Raw genomic sequence first — 19,471 nt, forward strand, 5'->3', positions numbered from 1 at the left:
AATTGTAAGGAGAACAAAATAATTGTTACTCCGGATCTGATGCAGCACAAAAAACAACACAAAAGGTAAATAAAACACACACAATAAATATAAATGCATACATATCTATACATAGATCGATTGTATGTGCATAAAATGATGCTAGGCAGTACATAAAGTAACTAATGGGACATAATAAAGTAGTGGTGGAGTTAGTGGGCGGAGGTGTTGATCATACTTGGAGCCTGGGGAAAGTAACTGTTTTTAAGTCTGTTATGTATGTGTGTACGGATGCTATGTAGCCTCCTCCCTGATGGGAGTAGGACAAACAGTCCATGAGCAGGGTATGTGGAATCCTTCTTGATGTTACTAGCCGGCACCTTTCTGTATCTAAGTCCTCGATGGTGGGTAGGTTGGTCCGGTGATACGCTGGGCAGTTTTGACACCTGTTGTAGAGCTTTCCTGCCCACTGCAGTGCAGTTTCCGTATCAAGCCGTGATGCAGCTTATCAGGGTGCTCTCTACTGTGCATCTGTAGAATGACATGAGTATGGGTGTGCAAAATCCAGTTCTTTTCAACCTCCTCAGAAAATAGAGACGTTAGTGATCTTTCTTGACTGAGTTCAGTGACCATGAGAGGTTGTGTGTGATATGCACTCCCAGGAGTTTGAAACTGCTTGCAGTTTCCACTATTGTGTTGCCAATGTAAAGAGAGGTGTGAGTGGTGCAAGTCTTCCTGAAGTCAATAACCATTTCCTTTGTCTTGTTGACATGAAGGAAAAGGTTATTTGCCTAGCAACAAGCCTCAAGCTCTTCCACCTCTTCTCTGCAGGCAGTCTCATCGCTGTTGGTGTTGAGGCCCACCACTGTCATGTCATCAGATTGTGACATAAGTGTCCTTGTTTTTCTAGGTGTGTCAGGGCCAGTTGCATGCCAAATGCAATGGCATCTGACATAGAGTTGGCTCTGTCAGTGAGCATATTGGTGAGTGTCCAATGTGGCAGGAATGGAGTTCCTGATGTGTGCCATTATCAGTGGGTCAAAGCATTTCATGATGACTGGTGTCAGTGCCACATGGGCATAGTCATTTAGATCTGAAGGTGTAGAGTTCTTTGGTACAGGGATGATGGTGGCTGATTTGAAAAGTGGAGGCAGCAGCCTCGAAGTGTTGAAGATGTCCATGCAGACGTCAGTGAGCTGCGGTGCACATTTCCTGAGTACTTGGCCTGGAATGTTGTCTGGCCCACCTACCTTATGGTGGCTGACTTCCTCCAGGGCCCTTCTCATGTTTCCTGCTGTTATAGGCAGTGGCTGTATACCTAGGAGATACTAGTTTTCATGGCTGACATTGTGTTGCATACCTCAAAGTTGTATAGAGCATCAGGAAGAGAGGAGTTATGGTACAGTTGATGCGGTTTTTCCTTGTGTGCTCAGTAATGCCCTTCATGCCCAGCCACATACACTGATGATCAGACAGGTATTCCTGAATTCTTTCTGCGTAGACAGTCTTTGTTGTCTTGATGCCTAAGATGAGGCGTTCCTGGCTGTTCAGAGAGCTGACTTGAAAGCGGCATCCCAGGCTTTTAGTTGAGAGCGCGCCTCTGCGTTCAGCCAGGGCTTCTGGTTGGGGCCGTGAGGTATCTTGAGGTACCTTCAAATGCTTTGAGATTGTTAGTTTGCCAGTGATCAACAGCACACTACTTTATCTTTTGCAGTTCATGGTGCACAGTCTACTGCTCAGAGGCCACTTCCAGCACATCAGTGTGGCCTAGGTTAACTTAGCACAAGTTGCTTGCTAAACCAGTAGGACAATCTTGACAGCTAGTGAGCCCCCACACTTAAATTTTTACTCTCTTATGTAAGGCTTTCTTCAATATTCAAAGACATTCAGAGTTAATTAAGGGCCAATTTTGATCTTCAAAAAACTTAAAATATTCTTGATGCTCTACTTTTATTCTTCTGACCTCAAAAATCAGTGGGTTACAGTAACCTATTGTTAGCTCTTTTGAATAATTTTCTTTCTTTCTTCCTGCTTTTTCCAGCTGTCTTAGGTGCACACTTCTCCGCTGTCATTCTTCTGGAAGTCTCATCCTATTTCCTTAGTAATTTGCTTAACTTCTTTCTATCCTTTTTTTTCTTTGATAAAGGAGATTTACGTACTGTAGCTGCACCAGTATCCCTCTACTTGAGTAATTTGGAATTCTTTTTCAAACAAGCAAACAAACAAGTTTATTGTCTAAACTTAATAAGAGCCAGTTAACTTCTGTAATGAAAATACACTTATTGAAATTAAAGTCCCAAGTTTTTATTTGGAATTGAGAAAAGTATTGAGGGAATTTGTGGATAAGGAATTTTAAAGTTGCAATTTTCTTACAAATTTACTGACAAGGTAGTTTCAAATATTAGGTTTCTCACTTGTCACCAGGTCATATTTACAAGCTTTCTGTGTGTCAGAAGAATGCAGCTTGGAAAGGGGCTGGTGGGAGGGGGTGGATTTTGTTGGGATGGTTGAATGTGCAATGGGCTGAGATGCACACCGGGGAAAGAGGGATATGGCAGCATGAGTGGGAGATACTGGAACATAGGAGTGAGGATTGGAACTGAGAGGCAGCAATCAATTCAAAACCATGGGGCCTTTTAATTGTTGTGACAAATAAACATGACTTTGTGCCACTTGTTATCTCTGAAGAGAAAATGCTTTTACTGACCTTCAAGTACACACAAAATCCATGTCCTGAAAATTGAGTTCAAAGAGGATAGCACTTTTCTTAAAAGGTCTGTTGACTAGTCTCTTCTGAGAATTCACTGGTGTCCTACCCACCTCTTGTATAACCTGAAAACTGGTGGATTAGGATGGGGAATGCACATTAAAAATGAATTTCTTCCTTGGGAGTTGCAAATATTGTTGCTTTCCCACCCCTGAACATGACCCTTAAAATGCAGCCACAAAATGATGAGAGCTGTCAATGTAATATGTAAGCCACCATGTGATCCGTGGGACCCATTTCTAAAGCTTTGTGGGCATTATTGGCTCTGTCTCAGAACACTTTCATTTTTGTAAATGATTTTTAATTGCCTTAAAATTGGCCATTCAAGTTGCCCGATTGTTTTTGTCCAATTTTTATATTTGTATATTTTTCTAGTCATGAATTATTTGCCAATTCACATTGCCCCCTTTATCCTCATTTCTCTGAGAAATGTTTTTCTTTTGAAAATCAGGACAATGCTCATGCACCATTGTTCCAGTTTTTCAGTGATTTTTTTTTCTTTCCACATATTTTCATGACAATTATTTGTCATAAAGCTGCATATCCTAAGTCATAGGATAGGAGCTCTACCAGTTAAATATATTATTCAGCTGTTTGCAGATATAAAATGAAATAATACTTACATCAACAATAAAGCTTTAATCCCATTATTTGCCATTTTGGCAAAACGCAAAACAATAGGCTGCACCGATAAAAGATAATTCTTAAAAGAGCCTATGGTTTAAATTCATTAAATATACTTCTCAAGTTTACAGCATTTTATTTGCATTTATATAGTCTAAATTTATAAACACAAAATTACATTGTTCCTTGTCTTTGACAGTTTTACATCTATTTTCATATTTGAATTTTCAAGAACAGTCGCCAAGTAACTCAAACTAAAGCTAAAGGAAATGAAGGTGAATGGCAGTTCTCAGCTCTGATGTCTGTTTACAAAGTAATATTTTATAATCTGTTTTATTTTATTTGTTAAAAGTGGTAGTTTCTTTCCCTTGCAGAAATTGCCTTCTTGCTGTCTGTGTGGAGTTAGAGGTCACCTTCAGAGATGTTGCCCAGAGAGATATTGTACAAACTGCAATATGCCTGGTCATTGGTTTAAGAACTGCATTGAAAGGGCATACTGGAAAAAACAGTGTCATCGTTGTAGTATGACCGGACACTATGCTGATGTAAGTATTTTAATTCGATTAAGACACAAAGATTGTCGATGGTACAGCTATTTAAAATGAGATGGGAAAAGTCATGAAATCAGTTTGGTCATATATCTTTGTTTATAGTTGTGTTCTTTCTGTTTACTAATTGCAATATTTTTAAAATTCCGACCTGCTGTTCATGGGGAATGCTTTGATACTACATTCAGATTTATACTTCTACATTGCAATGCTTTTTAAAATATGAATGCTGGTACAGCACAAAATAATTTTAAAGGTATTTAGATTTTAAGGGTATGGGTTGATTAGATGTATTGCAGCACTGAAGTGTAAAACAAATTCACTGATTCCCATAGAGCAACTTCCAGAGGGCTTGACCTTGCTGTGTTGAGCTGACTTACAGCATGCAGTGGGGCATTCTGAACAAAAAGCAAGCTGACAAAACACCAGAGATTGCAGTAAAAATAGAAATGTAAGTTGTCTACAGTGATTGTAGTCCTGGTGCCATGCCACAGATCAGTTAGTGCTGCAAGACTTTTTCTGAGTGGAACGGATGTAGCTGCAGGGTCCCAAGTCTCCTGGGCAAGTCGCTCACTCATTAGGACCTGCCATTACCAATACCAATGTTATGCATGTATGTGACGTGCATTCTGTTATTGTAAGCTCTGCATGTCAGTGTGCCGTTTCCTGACACTCACTTATGTCACTCTTTATTCAGAAAGGAAGAAGCTTTTGATAATTTGACAAGACAAGCTCTTAAACGATCTAGGTCATGGCCTTCACTGTCTGTGATTGTGAACATATTTTCTGAAAGCCCTGTCAGTCATCACAGCAATGTTTTCTTCCAGAGACCTACTGGCAAATTAGAATTTTTGCTAATTTATCCATTTGCAGTTACAAGTAATAAAGTTTGCTTGTTTGTATATGAATTTAGGAATTTCCTTTTCCTGCAAGTATCAAAACAGTTAGTTAAGATTTCCTCTGTTCTTTTCCCAGCAGGATTTTGTATAAAGGTCCTCTAGTACAAGACAGACGACTGTCTAAGGATAGCTGGATGAAGGAAAGGCCATTTAGTGCTGTTTTGTGTTTGTTCATTGTTGTGGAAATATGCGAACTGGTGGCAAGGGCCCTGTCTATTGAGCACTCAAGTCTCTGTCAGCTGTCGGGGCCTGTTCAAAATTGTGTTTTTTATTTTCTTTGATGTTCACATTTGAGAGAAGGGAAGTAGGAATTAAACAGCAGATGAAAAGGCTGTATTTTATTTTTTTTAGAATTGTAATTCACACCTAATGAATTATACAGAGAAAATGTGAGCTGAGGCAGAAAGGAATTTTTCTGCAGCGATATCTTGAAAACTTTCAAATGTACTCATCCTGCTGAAGATACAAAAATAAATACTTAGCACACACCAAAAGAGCAGAAAATGCAAATTGAGTGAACACAGTTGTGTTTAACTGTAAGGAGAAAAAATAAGGGAGAATTGACAAAATCAACAACAATTTTGTGTTTATATAAAGACAATATTTAGATGGAAGGCAGATGGAGCACCCCTTATTTATCTCAGCTATGACCTACTGTCACTGTTCAAGAAAATGGAAGGAAATTTTGATTGTGATTCAAGTGTTAACGTACATTTTAAATTAACCTCCAGCAAGAAAATGTGCCCTTTATTACTTTGTTTTTTGATTCTAGCTTCACTTGTAAGGCCAGCATTTATTATCCTTCTGTTAATAGCTAATGATAATGAATGAAGAATCAGAGGGTAGTTTAACCCATGCATCTTCTTAAAAGCCGGCCTGTAGTAAAGACGAATCCATGTTTTTTTAAAAGTGGGTTCCATTTACAAAAAGGATAACACATGTATATTCTGCATTTTTGTAGTGAAGCAGATGATGTCATTTTGAATGTCTGAAATGCAGTAAACAAAAGGTTTCATTCATTTTTTGCAAAAATTGAATGATTTCATCATTAAATTCATACATCTATGTTAAAGATTCAAATTGTTTAAAAATGGGATGAAAATCAAATAGTATTTTGAGAAATCTGTTGATCTATTTCTGATAGAAATAGAAATATTTTCTATTTTATGATCAGAGAAAACCAGATCAACATCTGAAATCACAAAGCAAAGTTTATTATAGTAATTGATTCAATGTAAATTAAAGCTTTTGTTCCTATCTAATTAGGATATAGATGTTCCCTTAGAGGATTAATTTTTCTTATCCATTGTTGCTTTTAAAAAACAAAATTTGAAGTGTTGTAAGAAATTTAAAATGAAATTTATCAGCAGTGTCTTACGAAAGGAGTTCCTAATCTCCATACATGTTCTACATTTTGCACAATAAGTGGATGCTGTTTTGATCAGAAGTAAAATTGAATGCTTCAAATAATCCTTTGGAGTTTAATAATGTAAAATACTGTTTAAGTAATTGTTTAAACTTAAAACAATTTCATATGCAAGTCTCAGTAGGTCATTCCATTAGTTTGAAAATACACAGAATTCTTAATGAAACACTCATTTTTAGGATCTTTATTTTAGAACATTTTTAATGACTTGTTGCTCTTCATTAGAAGGTTACTACTTGTTATCCTTCTGATGGGATTCAGAACAAAGTTCACTTCAAGTACTGTATTTGTCTGTATCTGATGATCATTTGACCAGAATTGAGAGTTTTTTTAAATTTTCCCTTTGTCCAGACGCTTCACTAAGTATATCAAAGAACTGCTGTTAATTTCCATTGGCTACCTTAGATCCTTGATATATTAACAATTGTCATCTGAAATGATATTAAACTGTTAACTGCTCAGAAATGCTTGCATTTCTAAAGCTCCAATGAAATCTTTTTCTGTCAGACCATTTTCAAATAAAGATCAGTGGCTGTTTATTAGACAAAAACCTCTGCCCTGATAAGCTGATGTATCTGTTGCCCTGAGCTGATTGTATTTTCCCCCTTTTTCTTATAGGCTTGTCCTGAAATATGGAGACAGTACCACTTAACGGTAACCATTTTAATACCATGTCCTCATTTTAATTTCACTGTCGTTAAAGTATGTGACAGCATTTTTAGTTTTAACCATGTATTATTACGGGCAAAGTTATTGATTTTATATTCATATGCTATGACTTGGTGTTAAAGTATTTATAATATTGTGTCAATGAATGGCATTACACTGGTGAAGCAGCAACTATGTGTATTTTTTTCAGGCAATGTTGAATTGAATCCATGGACTAAAATGGACATGCGTTAGTACTGCTCATTATATAACAAGGTGGCATATGTGTCTGTGATGTATCTTCGTTTTGGGATGAAATTAATTTCATCTTGTGTTAAGAGAAAAGTCTTCCTTGCATGTGCACATATTTTCAATCAGATTGTTCAAGAAGAACTCAATTTCGTCTGTGGTTCTTTTACCATACTAGAGTACATGCCTTGGCGATACACCTATTTTCTGTCCCTTATTTTATCCAGCATGTCATAACTTGTATGATCTATGTTTAAGGGTATTCAAATGACTATGCTAAAGGTTAAAGGGAAGGAATTATGTTTATTCTATGTTCATGTTAACTTCTAAAACCCGTATTATGGATTTTATTTTATGTTATTTATTAGCTGACTGAACAATTGTTGCAAGTGAATAAAGAGTCTTGGCTGGGTCAAAACAGCAATATCCCAAAGCAAAGTAAACCCTCTAACGAAGTTTCTTAGCAAAATTGTTTCTCACCAAAGCAACCATACCGTTTATTCATGCAAAATGTGAAGAAGTGTTTTTGTTTTTTAAATTTAAGCCTACTTAATTTAATAACTATTAGAATTAAATCATATGAAGGAAGTAGCAAAAATATGCTTCATCTATATGCAGAATCATTTCAAAGCAACAGGATACTTTTAAAAATTCAAAGTCTGGTATACTTCATCTTGAAGGGTTTCCTGAAAATTAGCTTGATCTAAGATTTTAAATAATGAAGGTTGATTGGTTACATTAATGATTTGGCTGACAAAGCAAGAAAGCACATTGAAGGAATAACCAGATCACTAAAAATTATGTGTTAATTGTATTGTTTTTACTATAGCTTACATACTAAACTAGTCCATAAATGTTGAAAATAGACTGTTTAATATATTTATACGTTCATTTTTATGAAAAAGGATTTTTAATGTGTATTTTGATGTTTTTAATTGAGGCAGATTTGTACAGCTTTAATGTTCAGGGAAAATACAAATAATGAAATGCATCCTTATATTGGAGATGGTGAAGACTGAGGTGTTGATCACATCTTCTACACATAGAATTAATGGCATAGTCAATACCTCATGACTTGAAACTGATTTGTAGTAGATACACTGTAAATGCCTACTGCAAAAGTAATGCATTAAAATAATTGGGAATTGGTTAGATTTGTCTTAGTGACTGACCTTTAACACTGATTCCTGTGATTTTTGTTTTAGCCCAGGATCCATCCTGCTAATCTATTAGCATCCTAGCAGCAGCAGGTAAATTAGACCCCCAAATAAGCCCTCCAATCTCTCCTAAAGATGGCAATTTAAATGACTAGTATTTAAGCAAAATTTTTAACGAAATGAGAGCCTGCAGCATATTAGATAAAAGAAGGAATAGCATGGTTAAGCTCTCATAATAAGTAAGATCCTCCTACAGCACACGTTTACATACTAAAGCTTATTGAAAACCAGGGTCTGAATTAACATTCTGAAAGCATAGAGGACTTCCACAGATTCTGATGTCTGTACTTCCAGATATTTACTATAAATTTAAAGTATAAACAACAGATTTTTTAGTAGAATTCATAGTTCTAGATCTAATGAATAGATAGAACCCGCAGTTTCTGATAAGTCTGTACTTCTATCAATTTAATGTAAATGTAAAATATAAACAATAGACTATTAGTGGAATTCAGAATTCCAGATCTTATGAATAGATCCACAATATTTTGCTCTGAATAAACAGAAACAACTGATATTTGTATTTGTGTAAACATGGGTTATCAATTCTCAAAGAACTCAGTTTTTTCTTTATCTTACCTTTATTAAAATACTGAACTGTAACTTATCTATTTTTGTACTCTAAATTAATTTTGTTTTCTGAAACTATATTTAAACAGGTGATGTGTAAAATTCCTATATGAAATTCATTAACTTCAATTGTTAAATACATTAATATTGTTTTCTGTATTCAGTGTCAGACCATGTGAATTTGATTTTCTTCCTTTCTCTAAGTTAAGCAGTCAACCAGAATGTTTATTCAATGGTTTATTTAAAATGTTACTGTGGCATCAATAATTGTGTAAGAAGGTACATTAAGATTACATTGTTTCACACAATTAGTTGTACACAATGTATTTCAACATTTGCATGGTATCCAAGCTTTAGGAGTTCAATTTGCTTCTGTGAACTTGGTTTATTTTAATTCCAGCCAATTACTACAAATCAATAGAAAACAAAAGTTAAAATAGCTATTAAGTAAATGCTGATATGCATATTACAGTATTAACCCATATTTTAACTTGTGTCATAAAGTATTTTGTGCAACACTATCCATTAGAAGCACATTTCATTCAATGTTGATGTTAAACCATTTTCACATAAAACAGAGACTTTCATACATTTCCTCCATATTATCCAGTTTACATAAATGTGCTTAATCCATATAAGCATGTTGCATTGCTAAAAGTCTGATAAAAATAGCCAGAGTTTTTTTTCTCTCAGAAAGCAAAGGGAACAGCTTTCTTGGGGAGGAAATTCAGAATTTCCATGATCCATTATCTGACAAAGTCCCCTCACTCAATGTCAGCAGGACCAAGGAGCTGATTATTGACATCAGGAGGATAATACCAGAAGTCCATTTGCCGGTGTTATCATTTCAAAGGACCTGTCCTGGGTCCAGCACATAAGTGAAATGACGAAGAAAGCATGACAGCGCCTCTGCTTCCTTAGAAGTTTGCGAAGATTTGGCAAGACATCTAATACTTCAACAAACTTCTATAAATGTGCAATGGAGAGTATATTGACTGGTTGCATTACAGCCTGGTATGGAAACACCAATGCCCTTGAATGGAAAATCCTGCACAAAGTAGCAGATATAGTCCAGTCCATCATGTGTAAAGTCTTCCCCTCAGTTGTGCACATCTATGCGGAGCACTGTCGCAGAAAAGCAGCATCCATCATCAGGAACCCCCATTTCACACTGCTGTCATCAGGAAGAAGGTACAAGAGCCTCATGAATCACGCCACCAAATTTATGAACTGTTATTACCCCTCAACCATCAGGCTTTGGAATAACTTTACTTGCCCTATCACTGAACTGTTCCCACAACCTATGGACTCGCTTTCAAACACATTTAATCTCATGTTCTCAATATTTATTGCCTACTTATTTATTATTTTCTCTCCCTTTTGTATTTGCACAGCTTGTTGTCTTTTGCATACTGCTTGTTTGTCCGTCTTGCTGGGTGCAGTCTTTCGTTTATTGTATTATGGTTCTTTGGTTTACTGAGTATGCCCACAAGAAAACAAACCTCAGGGTTGTATATGGTGATGTATATGATCTTTGATAATGCAAATTCAAAGTTCAAAGTAAATTTATTATCGCCATAGTGTGTACACAATCTTAGACCATAAAGCATAGGAGCAGAATTAGGCTATTTGGCACATCATCTGATCCACCATTCGGTCATGGCTGTTTTATTATTCATTTTAACCCCATTCTTCTGCCTTCTCCGTGTAACCTTTGACACCTTTACCAATCAAGAACTTCCCAACCTCCGCTTTAAATAGACCCATTGCTTGGCCTTTACAGATGTCTGTTGCAACAAATTCCACAGATTGACCACCTTCTGACTAAGGGTATTGATTTGTTTATTGAGACGTGCCGCTTTGTAATGGCCTCCTTCTGGCCCAGTCAGTATGTGCCACCCTAATTAACCTCTGGGAGGAAACCAGAGCACCTGGAGAAGACTCACTTGGTCACAGAGTGAACATACAAACTTCTTAAAGTCATAGGTGGGGATTGAACCTGAGTCGCTGGCACTGTAATAGCTTTACGCTGACTGCTGTCACCCTTTAACCTTAGTGTCTATATCTAAGGCATGCTCCATGTTGGGTGTTAACAAGACTTTACAAATGAGGATTGCTGTCTTGTGGCTTGTTGATTTTGAAAAAGGTAGAAAATGTTAAAAGTTAACTCATGAAATTCAAAATTAACTGGCTTCTGCAGCTGAGGTAAAATCTGACTTCAGGTAATGTTGAAGGAAGTCTCAATGCTCAGATTAAGATTAATGTAGCTGTTGGAGGCATGCATTGTGTGTGGTATTTTCATCTGCAGTCAGATTTCACTCCAGTGACATCAGTATGTGCAGTGTGTGCCTTGTTGTTTTATGCATGTGTGTATTATATACACTGAGGTGACTGTAAGTACAGAATTTGTTTTTTGTATGCCAGATAAAAGCACTGAAGTTCTACAGCATTTTCGTGCATCATAATTATGTAAAATAATCTAAAATCCTTAGAAGGGGCACATATACCAAAATATACTGTGGGATGGGAGACATCATTTAGGAGGTGAGGTTGGAAAATTAAGACCTATTCTCATAGGAAGCGGGAAGGTTAAATTTTAACCTGATAAGAGAGTTTTGATAGTGAGGAGAGGATAGTAGTTTTGAATAACTATTTGACAATGATTTGTTATAGAGTTATAATAAAAAAGGATGTGACATTAAGCATAACTGCTCTTTTGAAGAACCAGCAGGCGGGCTAAGGGCTGAATAGCTTCCTTCAGTTCATGGCTTTCTGTGATGCCATGATGTGTTAATATGAATTACAAGAAGGCACAACATTCCATTATCCCTTTTTTTTGCTTACTAGCTTTTGGTAATTTCCGTGCATGGTTCTTCTCAGTCTTTCAAAGCTCCTTATTTACTTCTTGAGTAAATATTTCAATATCTCTTTCAGAACAATAGTCAATGACATTCTGTTGCACCTGTCCCAGCATGTCCAGTTCACAGCATCCAAGTATGTTTCACTAAAAGTTCCCACTTCTTTTCCATACACTTAGAATACCATTTTTTCCTCTTTTGAAAATATAACATGCTGTATTTCAAGACATTAATATACAAAAGTCTCAACAGTTTGTTGTTAATTTATCCAACTTCTTGGGCACTGTAACTGATAATCCTAGTAACACTCACAAAATGCTGGTGGAACTCAGCAGGTTCAGCAGCATCTATGGAAATGAATAAAGAGACAAAGTTTCACAGATACAGCCTGTAAAGAGTGGCATGGTCCTGTTATGAAGTGTCTTTGACTGTTTATGCCTCTCCATAGATGCAGCCTGACCTGCTGAGTTCCTACACAACTTTCTGTGTGTTTCTCTGGATTTCTAGCATCTGCAGAATCTGTTGCACTTATGGTCTGTAGTTCAGTTTTTCTCTTTTCCTCTTTCAGATTATATGAGTGACATCTGCAGTTTTCCAAAAGTGGGCACAGTTCATAAATCTAATGAGTATAGGAAATTATAACTAATGTATCTGCAGGCTGTTTATTTCCACTTTTGGTAAAGTAAGAACCAAGGTGTAAAGATCAGTCATCTTAAGTCTCATTATATTCTCAATGATCATGTTTTCATTTTCTATTAAGTTACTCTTCTTGACATATTTTAGGTAGTGTTATTTTAATATCATACAAACTCGCATATTTCAAAGACGTAATGGCTGGTGGATAAATTGCTCACTGTAAATTTTCCCTGTAGTGTAAGTGAGTAGAAAAACCTGGGAGAAATTAAAGGAATTGTGTGAGCATATAGATAGGATTACTGTAAGATTGTTGTAAATGGGAATTTGTTGGTGTGCTGAAGCATTTGTTGGTCTGTGCTGTCTATCTCCATGATTCTGTTGAGAGAGCATCAACTAATACTTTTTTCTGTACTTTTTAACATATAAGCTGCTCTAGTGTTCCATGGTGGCTCTTCAGGCCAGCACAAGATTGAAAGCTTCATAATTTAGATATTCTCTGCCACCTGCTGGAGAGAAGATTCCTTGCATTCAAGCAAAGAATTTCAAGGCTTTGTTGACTTATCTTGTCTGAACCAATTCCAAATATGTCCTTTAAAGATCATTTTTGTTCATTGTTCCTGTTATAATTGAAGATATACGTTACTAAATGGGAAACAATGGTGTCTATGTTACATATATTATCTTTAAATGCATAATGTTTGTATGCATCAAATGCTGCTCATTTTTAGATGAATATTTTATCTTCCATATTCTGAACCTTGTGTAATTGTAGCCCTGTTGTTAGATTACAATGAATGTGGTGTAGTTTTGTTAGTCTTGTTTGCTTTCTGGAGATTAACCTGATTACATTATAACTAATATTGTTTCCAAGTAAATATCTGTCAAGTGAGAAGCGACCTTTAGCCTTGGGCCTGTAAGTAAAACTCTTTTGATTTCCCTTTAGAAAAAGTAATATAGAGCAGTTAGTTTGATATCACTAGTGTTAGAATCATGGATTCACTTTTTTTCTATAGAAATAGAATGCAATCAGATAAAACTGGGGCTCATTACAGTAACCTGTGAGGGTCAATATAGCCATAGGTCAGCCTTCCCTTAAAGAGATAGTGCCTTCTATGTTGTGTCTCAGCTTTCTGGGATGGTCTTGAACCCACAATCTTTTAAATGGGTGCAGGATTCCCCCCCAATCTGAAGGTAGAGCGTTCCTGTGAAACCGTTTGTAAACTGAAATGTTGTAAAGCGAAGAAGCAATTATCATTAATTTATATGGGAAAAATTTTTGAGCGTTCCCAGACCCAAAAAAAACCTACCAAATCAAACCAAATAACACATAAAACCTAAAATAACACTAACATATAGTAAAAGCAGGAATGATATGATAAATATACACCCTATATAAAGTAGAAATATTTTATGTACGGTGTGGTTCCACTTATCAAAATTGAGAAGACAGCGAGCCAAAATCGATTTGGAGAAGAAAAATCTGCACGTACACGCATACATACGCATGTGCCTACACACGTACACGCATACGCACGTACACATGCGCAAACAACTGCCCACACAAGGTTTCACAGTCATTGTAGTCTTTCTCGGGGTAAACACCTGTATAAAGCGGGCGTTTTTTTTCCCCGTAAAAGCAAAAATCCTCTTTGGTTAGCAAAAAGAGGTACTACTGTAGGTATTTCATAACAGCGAGTTGTCATAAAGCAAACGTTCGAAAAACTGGGGGCACCTGTACAGGGAATAACATTAGAGCCTGCTCCCTAAAGTTCCATCCTTAAATCACTTACTATTTTTTCCTCCACCTCTTTATAAACCTCATTACCACTTCAAAGCTTTTAGTTAACTTTGTAATCTTTATTTATTGTTTAAGAATCCACTTTCCTAAGAATTTCTTCTTACCTTTTATGTTAAACTTGGAACATAACTGCAAGATGTTGCTGCTGTTGTGACAAAGCACACATCAGGGTGTGGTGACGTAAATTTATATAATCATTAAAATTATTTATTTGAACTATTGATTTGAACTATGGACTTTGTAGATCCACAGTAGAATTAAGAATTAAGGTTTTCAGGGGATTTAAATAAAAGATGTATTCTGACTCAAGGTTGCTACAACTTTTATATGTGTGTTGGAAAGTTGGTTCATATTTGCAATCAGAATTTATTTTCACGGAAATAGACAATCCCATCACTTTGATAAAAATGAGTAGGAAAATAATTCTCATGCCTTTGGGAATTTCGACTTACCATCATTAATTATTGGTAGGAAATGCATATCCTCGGAGTTGGATGGGATGTACCCTAGGTTACTATGGGAAGCAAGAGAAGAGATTGTTGTGCCTATGACAATGATCTTTGCATCCTCACCGGCCACAGGTGTAGTACCAGTTGATTGGAGGGTGGCAAATGTTATTCTTTTGTTCAAGAAAGGGAGTAGGGATAACCCTGAGAATTCTAGACCAGAGATTTTTCTTCAATAGTGTGCAAATTATCAGACAAGATTCTTAGAGACAGGATTTATAAGCAGTTGGAGAAGCATAATCTGATTGGGGACAGTCTGTATGGCTTTGTGAGGGGCTGGGCATGCCTCATGTGCCTGATTGAATTGTTTGAGGATGTGACAAAGCACACTGATGAAGTTAGAACAGTGGATGTGGTGCATATGGATATTAAAAAGACAATTTGGTATGGTTCCTCATGGTAGGCTTATTCAGAAAGTTAGGAAAGCCTGGTTGTGTGGGTTCAGAATTAGGCTTGCCCACAGAAGGCAAGGTGGTTGTAGATGTAACATATTCTGCATGGACAATAGACAATTGACAGTAGGTGCAGGAGTAGGCCATTTGGCCCTTCTAGCCAGCACCGCCATTCACTGTGATCATGGCTGATCATACACAATCAGTACCCCGTTCCTGCCTTCTCCCCATATCCCTTGACCCCGCTATCTATAAGAGCTCTATCTAACTCTTGAAAGCATCCAGAGATGTGTCCTCCACTGCTTTCTGGGGCAGAGCATTCCACATATCCACCACTCTCTGGGTGAAAAAGTTTTTCCGCATCTCTGTTCTAAATGGCCTACCCCTTATTCTTAAACTGTGGCCTCTAGTTCTGGACTCACCCATCAGAGGGAACATGCTTCCTGCCTCCAGCATGTCCAATCCCTTAATAATCTTATATGTTTCAATCAGATCCCCTCTCATCCTTCTAAATTCCAGTGTATACAAGCCCAGTCGCTCCAATCTTTCAACATATGACAGTCCCGCCATTCTGGGAATTAACCTTGTGAACCTACGCTGCACTCTCTCAATAGCAAGAATGTCCTTCCTTAAATTTGGAGACCAAAACTGCACACAATACTCCAGGTGGGGGTCTCACCAGGGCCCTGTACAGCTGCAGAAGGACCTCTTTACTCCTGTACTCAATTCCTCTTGTTATAAAGGTCAGCATGCTATTAGCTTTCTTCACTGCCTGCTGTACCTGCATGCTTGCTTTCACTGACTGATGTACAAGAACACCTAGATCTCATTGTACTTCCCCTTTTCCTAACGACCTCATTTAGATAGTAATCTGCCTTCCTGTTCTTGCCACCAAAGTGGATAACCTCACATTTATCTACATTAAGCTGCACCTGAAATACATTCGTCCACTCCCCTAGCCTGTCCAAGTCACCCTGCATTCTCATAACATCCTCCTGACATTTCACACTGCCACCCAGCTTTGTGTCATCAGCAAATTTGCTAATGTTACTTTTAATCCCTTCATCTAAATCATTAATGTATATTGTAAACAGCTGCGGTCCCAGCACCGAACCTTGCGGTACCCCACTGGTCACAGCCTGCCATTCCAAAAGGGACCCGTTAATCGCTACTCTTTGTTTCCTGTCAGCCAGCCAATTTTCAATCCATGTCAGTACTCTGCCCCCAGTACCCCAATTTTGCCCACTAATCTCCTATGTGGGACTTTATCAAAAGCTTTCTGAAAGTCCTGGTACACTACATCCATTGGCTCTCCCTTATCCATTTTCAAAGTTACATCCTCAAAAAACTCCAGAAGATTAGTCAAGCATGATTTTCCCTTCGTAAATCCATGCTGACTCAGACTGATCCTTCAACTGCTATCCAATTGTGTTGTAATTTCCTCTTTTATAATTGACTCCAGCATCTTTCCCACCACTGATGTCAGGCTAACCGGTCTATAAGTCCCTGTTTTCTCTCTCCCTCCTTTCTTGAAAAGTGGGACAATATTAGCCACCCTCCAATCCGCAGGAACTGATCCTGAATCTATAAAACATTGGAAAATGATTACCAATGCGTCCACGATTTCTAGAGCCACCTCCTTAAGTACCCTGGGATGCAGACCATCAGGTCCTGGGGACTTATCAGCCTTCAGACCCAACAGTCTATCCAACACCAGTTCTTGCCTAATATAAATTTCCTTCAGTTCATCCATTACCTTTCCTTTGGCCACTATTACATCTGGGAGATTGTTTGTGTCTTCGCTAATGAAGACAGATCCAAAGTACCTGTTCAACTCATCTGCCATTTCCTTGTTCCCCATAATGAATTCAATGGCCCAATTTTGGTCTTAACTATCTTTTTTGCTTTTCACATACCAAAAGAAGCTTTTACTATCCTCCTTTATATTCTTGGCTAGTTTACCTTCGTACCTCATTTTTTCTCCGCGTATTGCCTTTTTTGTTATCTTCTGTTGCTCTTTAAAAGCTTCCCAGTCCTCCGGCTTCCCGCTCATCTTTACTATGTTATACTTCTTCTCTTTTATTTTTATACTGTCCTTTACTTCCCTCGTCAGCCACGGCCGCCCCTTACTCCCCTTAGGATCTTTCTTCCTCTTTGGAATGAACCGATCCTGCACCTTCTGCATTATTCCCAGAAATACCTGCCATTGTTGTTCCACTGTCTTCCCTGCTAGGGTATTGTTCCATTGAACTTTGGCCAGTTCCTCCCTCATAGCTCCATAGTTCCCTTTGTTCAACTGTAATACTGACACATCCGATTTTCCTTTCTCCTTCTCAAATTGTAGGTTAAAACATATCATATTATGGTCACTACCTCCTAATGGCTCCTTTACCTTGAGGTCCCTGATCAAATCCAGTTCATTGCACAACACTAAATCTAGAATTGCCTTCTCCCTGGTAGGCTCCAGTACAAGCTGTTCTAAGAATCCATCTCGGAGGCACTCTGCTGGAGGTCAGTGATAAGTAGTGTTTTGCAGGAATCTGTTCTGGGACTCCTGATCTTAGTGATTTTTGTAAATGACCTGGATGAGGAAGTGGAAGGGTGAGTTAGTAAGTTTGCAGATGACATAAAGGTGGAGTTACAGACAGTGTAGAAGGTTGCTGTAGGACATCGACAGGATGCAGATCTGGGCTGAGAAGTGCTAGATGGAATTCAACTTGGAAAAGTGTGAGATGATTCACTTTGAAAGGTTGAATGTGAAGGTCGAATTCAGGATTAATTGTAAGATTCTTAGCAGTGTTATGGAACAGAGGGATTTTGGGATCCATGTCCATAGATCCCTCAAAGTTGCCGCGTAAATTGATGGGGTTGTTAAGAAGTTGAATGGTATGTTGGCCTTCATTAGTCGGGAGATTGAATTCAAGTTGCGGCTCTGTAAAACCCTGGTTAGACCACACTTGAAATATTGTGTTAAATTCTGGTCACCTCATTATAGGAAGAATGTAGAAGCTTTAGAGAGAGTGCAGAGGAGATTTACCATGGTGCTTCCTGGATTAGAGAGCATGCTTTATGAGGATAGATAGAGCAAACTCTAGAGCTTTTCTCTTTGGAGTGAAGGGGTAATTTGATAGCAGTATACCAGATGATAGAGGCATAGATTGAGTGGATAGGCAGAGATGTTTTCCCAGGGCGGCAATTGCAAATACAAGGAGGCATAGTTTTAAGGTGCTTAGAAGAAAGTGTAGCAGGGTACATCAGATCCTGTGTGGTAGTCTACCCTTTTTCTTCCTTTTGGAGTTTTGCCTGGACATATACAATGATGCTGCTTAGGCTCAATCTGTATTTGGGTGTTTGAAGATATTATTATAATTGTTCTGTTGTAAATATACTGTGATAATGACTATGGTCTGATATTTATATTTTAATAGTATAGTATTCGTGCTTCTCAGTAGGATTAGATATTGAGTATGTGCTTCACAGTTTTTTTTGTTTATCTAAATACTTGTTCAGGTGCTAGTGAGGCCCACTCTGCTGTCAATACACAGTGCTCCAGAAGTGTTATATGGAAACTAGATAGACGGATAATGAGAGCATTTTGATTTGGCATCTTCCAGGAAACTAGTTGTGGTTATGTGATTCTTGTGTACAAGCGATAAGTCAACTATTTCATAAAGACGCTATTGCAAATAATTGCATTGACCACATGATTATTTTCTGGAAGTCCATCATGGAAGGTGTAAGATGAAAGCTGCTGCCTTTATGTATGAGATTATTTTCAAGGAAGAAGAAAATTACCTTGCAGCTGACAATACTTACAACATTCAATGTTACAGTAAATCATGAAGTGACCACTGGTGGCAAAGTCTTGAGTCTTGACACTTCACACTGCTAAATTTGTGTCTTCAGCTGCGTGCAATAAGTGAGGCTGAAGAAGATTCCTATCGTGAGTGGAAATTGCCTCAGGTGTTACTCTGTGACTAGTCTTCTGTAATTTCTGACTACTAGTTTGCTGTGAAGTATTTAGGTGAAGGAGTTGGATTGAGACAGAAGTTGTATATTGAGCGAGCAGCCAGTTGAATAGCATGCAAGCAGTCCATTATAGTTAGCTTCATGAAGTATGCAGAATTAAAAATTTGCTGTTCTTTCATTACCTTTTGCTGCAGTAAGAAATTGACTCTGTATAAAGAGCAATCTATTGATTGAATGTGTGAGCGTGGTGTGTAAATAGACAAGATCAGTTAAGAAGATTTAATTATTCTATTTTAAATCCTGAGCATAGGAGAATCTGTCCTAGGATTGTCCTCTCAATACCCAAGAATGTAGAACCATGAGAGCTGTACAGCACAGAAATAGG

General features: G+C 37.5%; 1 protein-coding gene across 2 annotated transcripts in view; it reads left to right on the forward strand.

Annotated features, from left to right (window-relative positions):
- The window catches only part of zcchc7 (zinc finger, CCHC domain containing 7), a 243,492-nt gene that overhangs the window by 157,884 nt on the left and 66,137 nt on the right, over positions 1-19,471 (forward strand). For both annotated transcript variants that reach the window (XM_073024013.1, XM_073024018.1), the window contains exons 5-6: positions 3,745-3,915; positions 6,862-6,897. In XM_073024013.1, the coding sequence (XP_072880114.1) occupies positions 3,745-3,915; positions 6,862-6,897 (207 nt within the window). The remainder of the gene's footprint in view (positions 1-3,744; positions 3,916-6,861; positions 6,898-19,471) is intronic.

Source organism: Hemitrygon akajei, chromosome 2 (genome assembly GCF_048418815.1).
Source record: "Hemitrygon akajei chromosome 2, sHemAka1.3, whole genome shotgun sequence".
NCBI lineage: Eukaryota > Metazoa > Chordata > Chondrichthyes > Myliobatiformes > Dasyatidae > Hemitrygon > Hemitrygon akajei.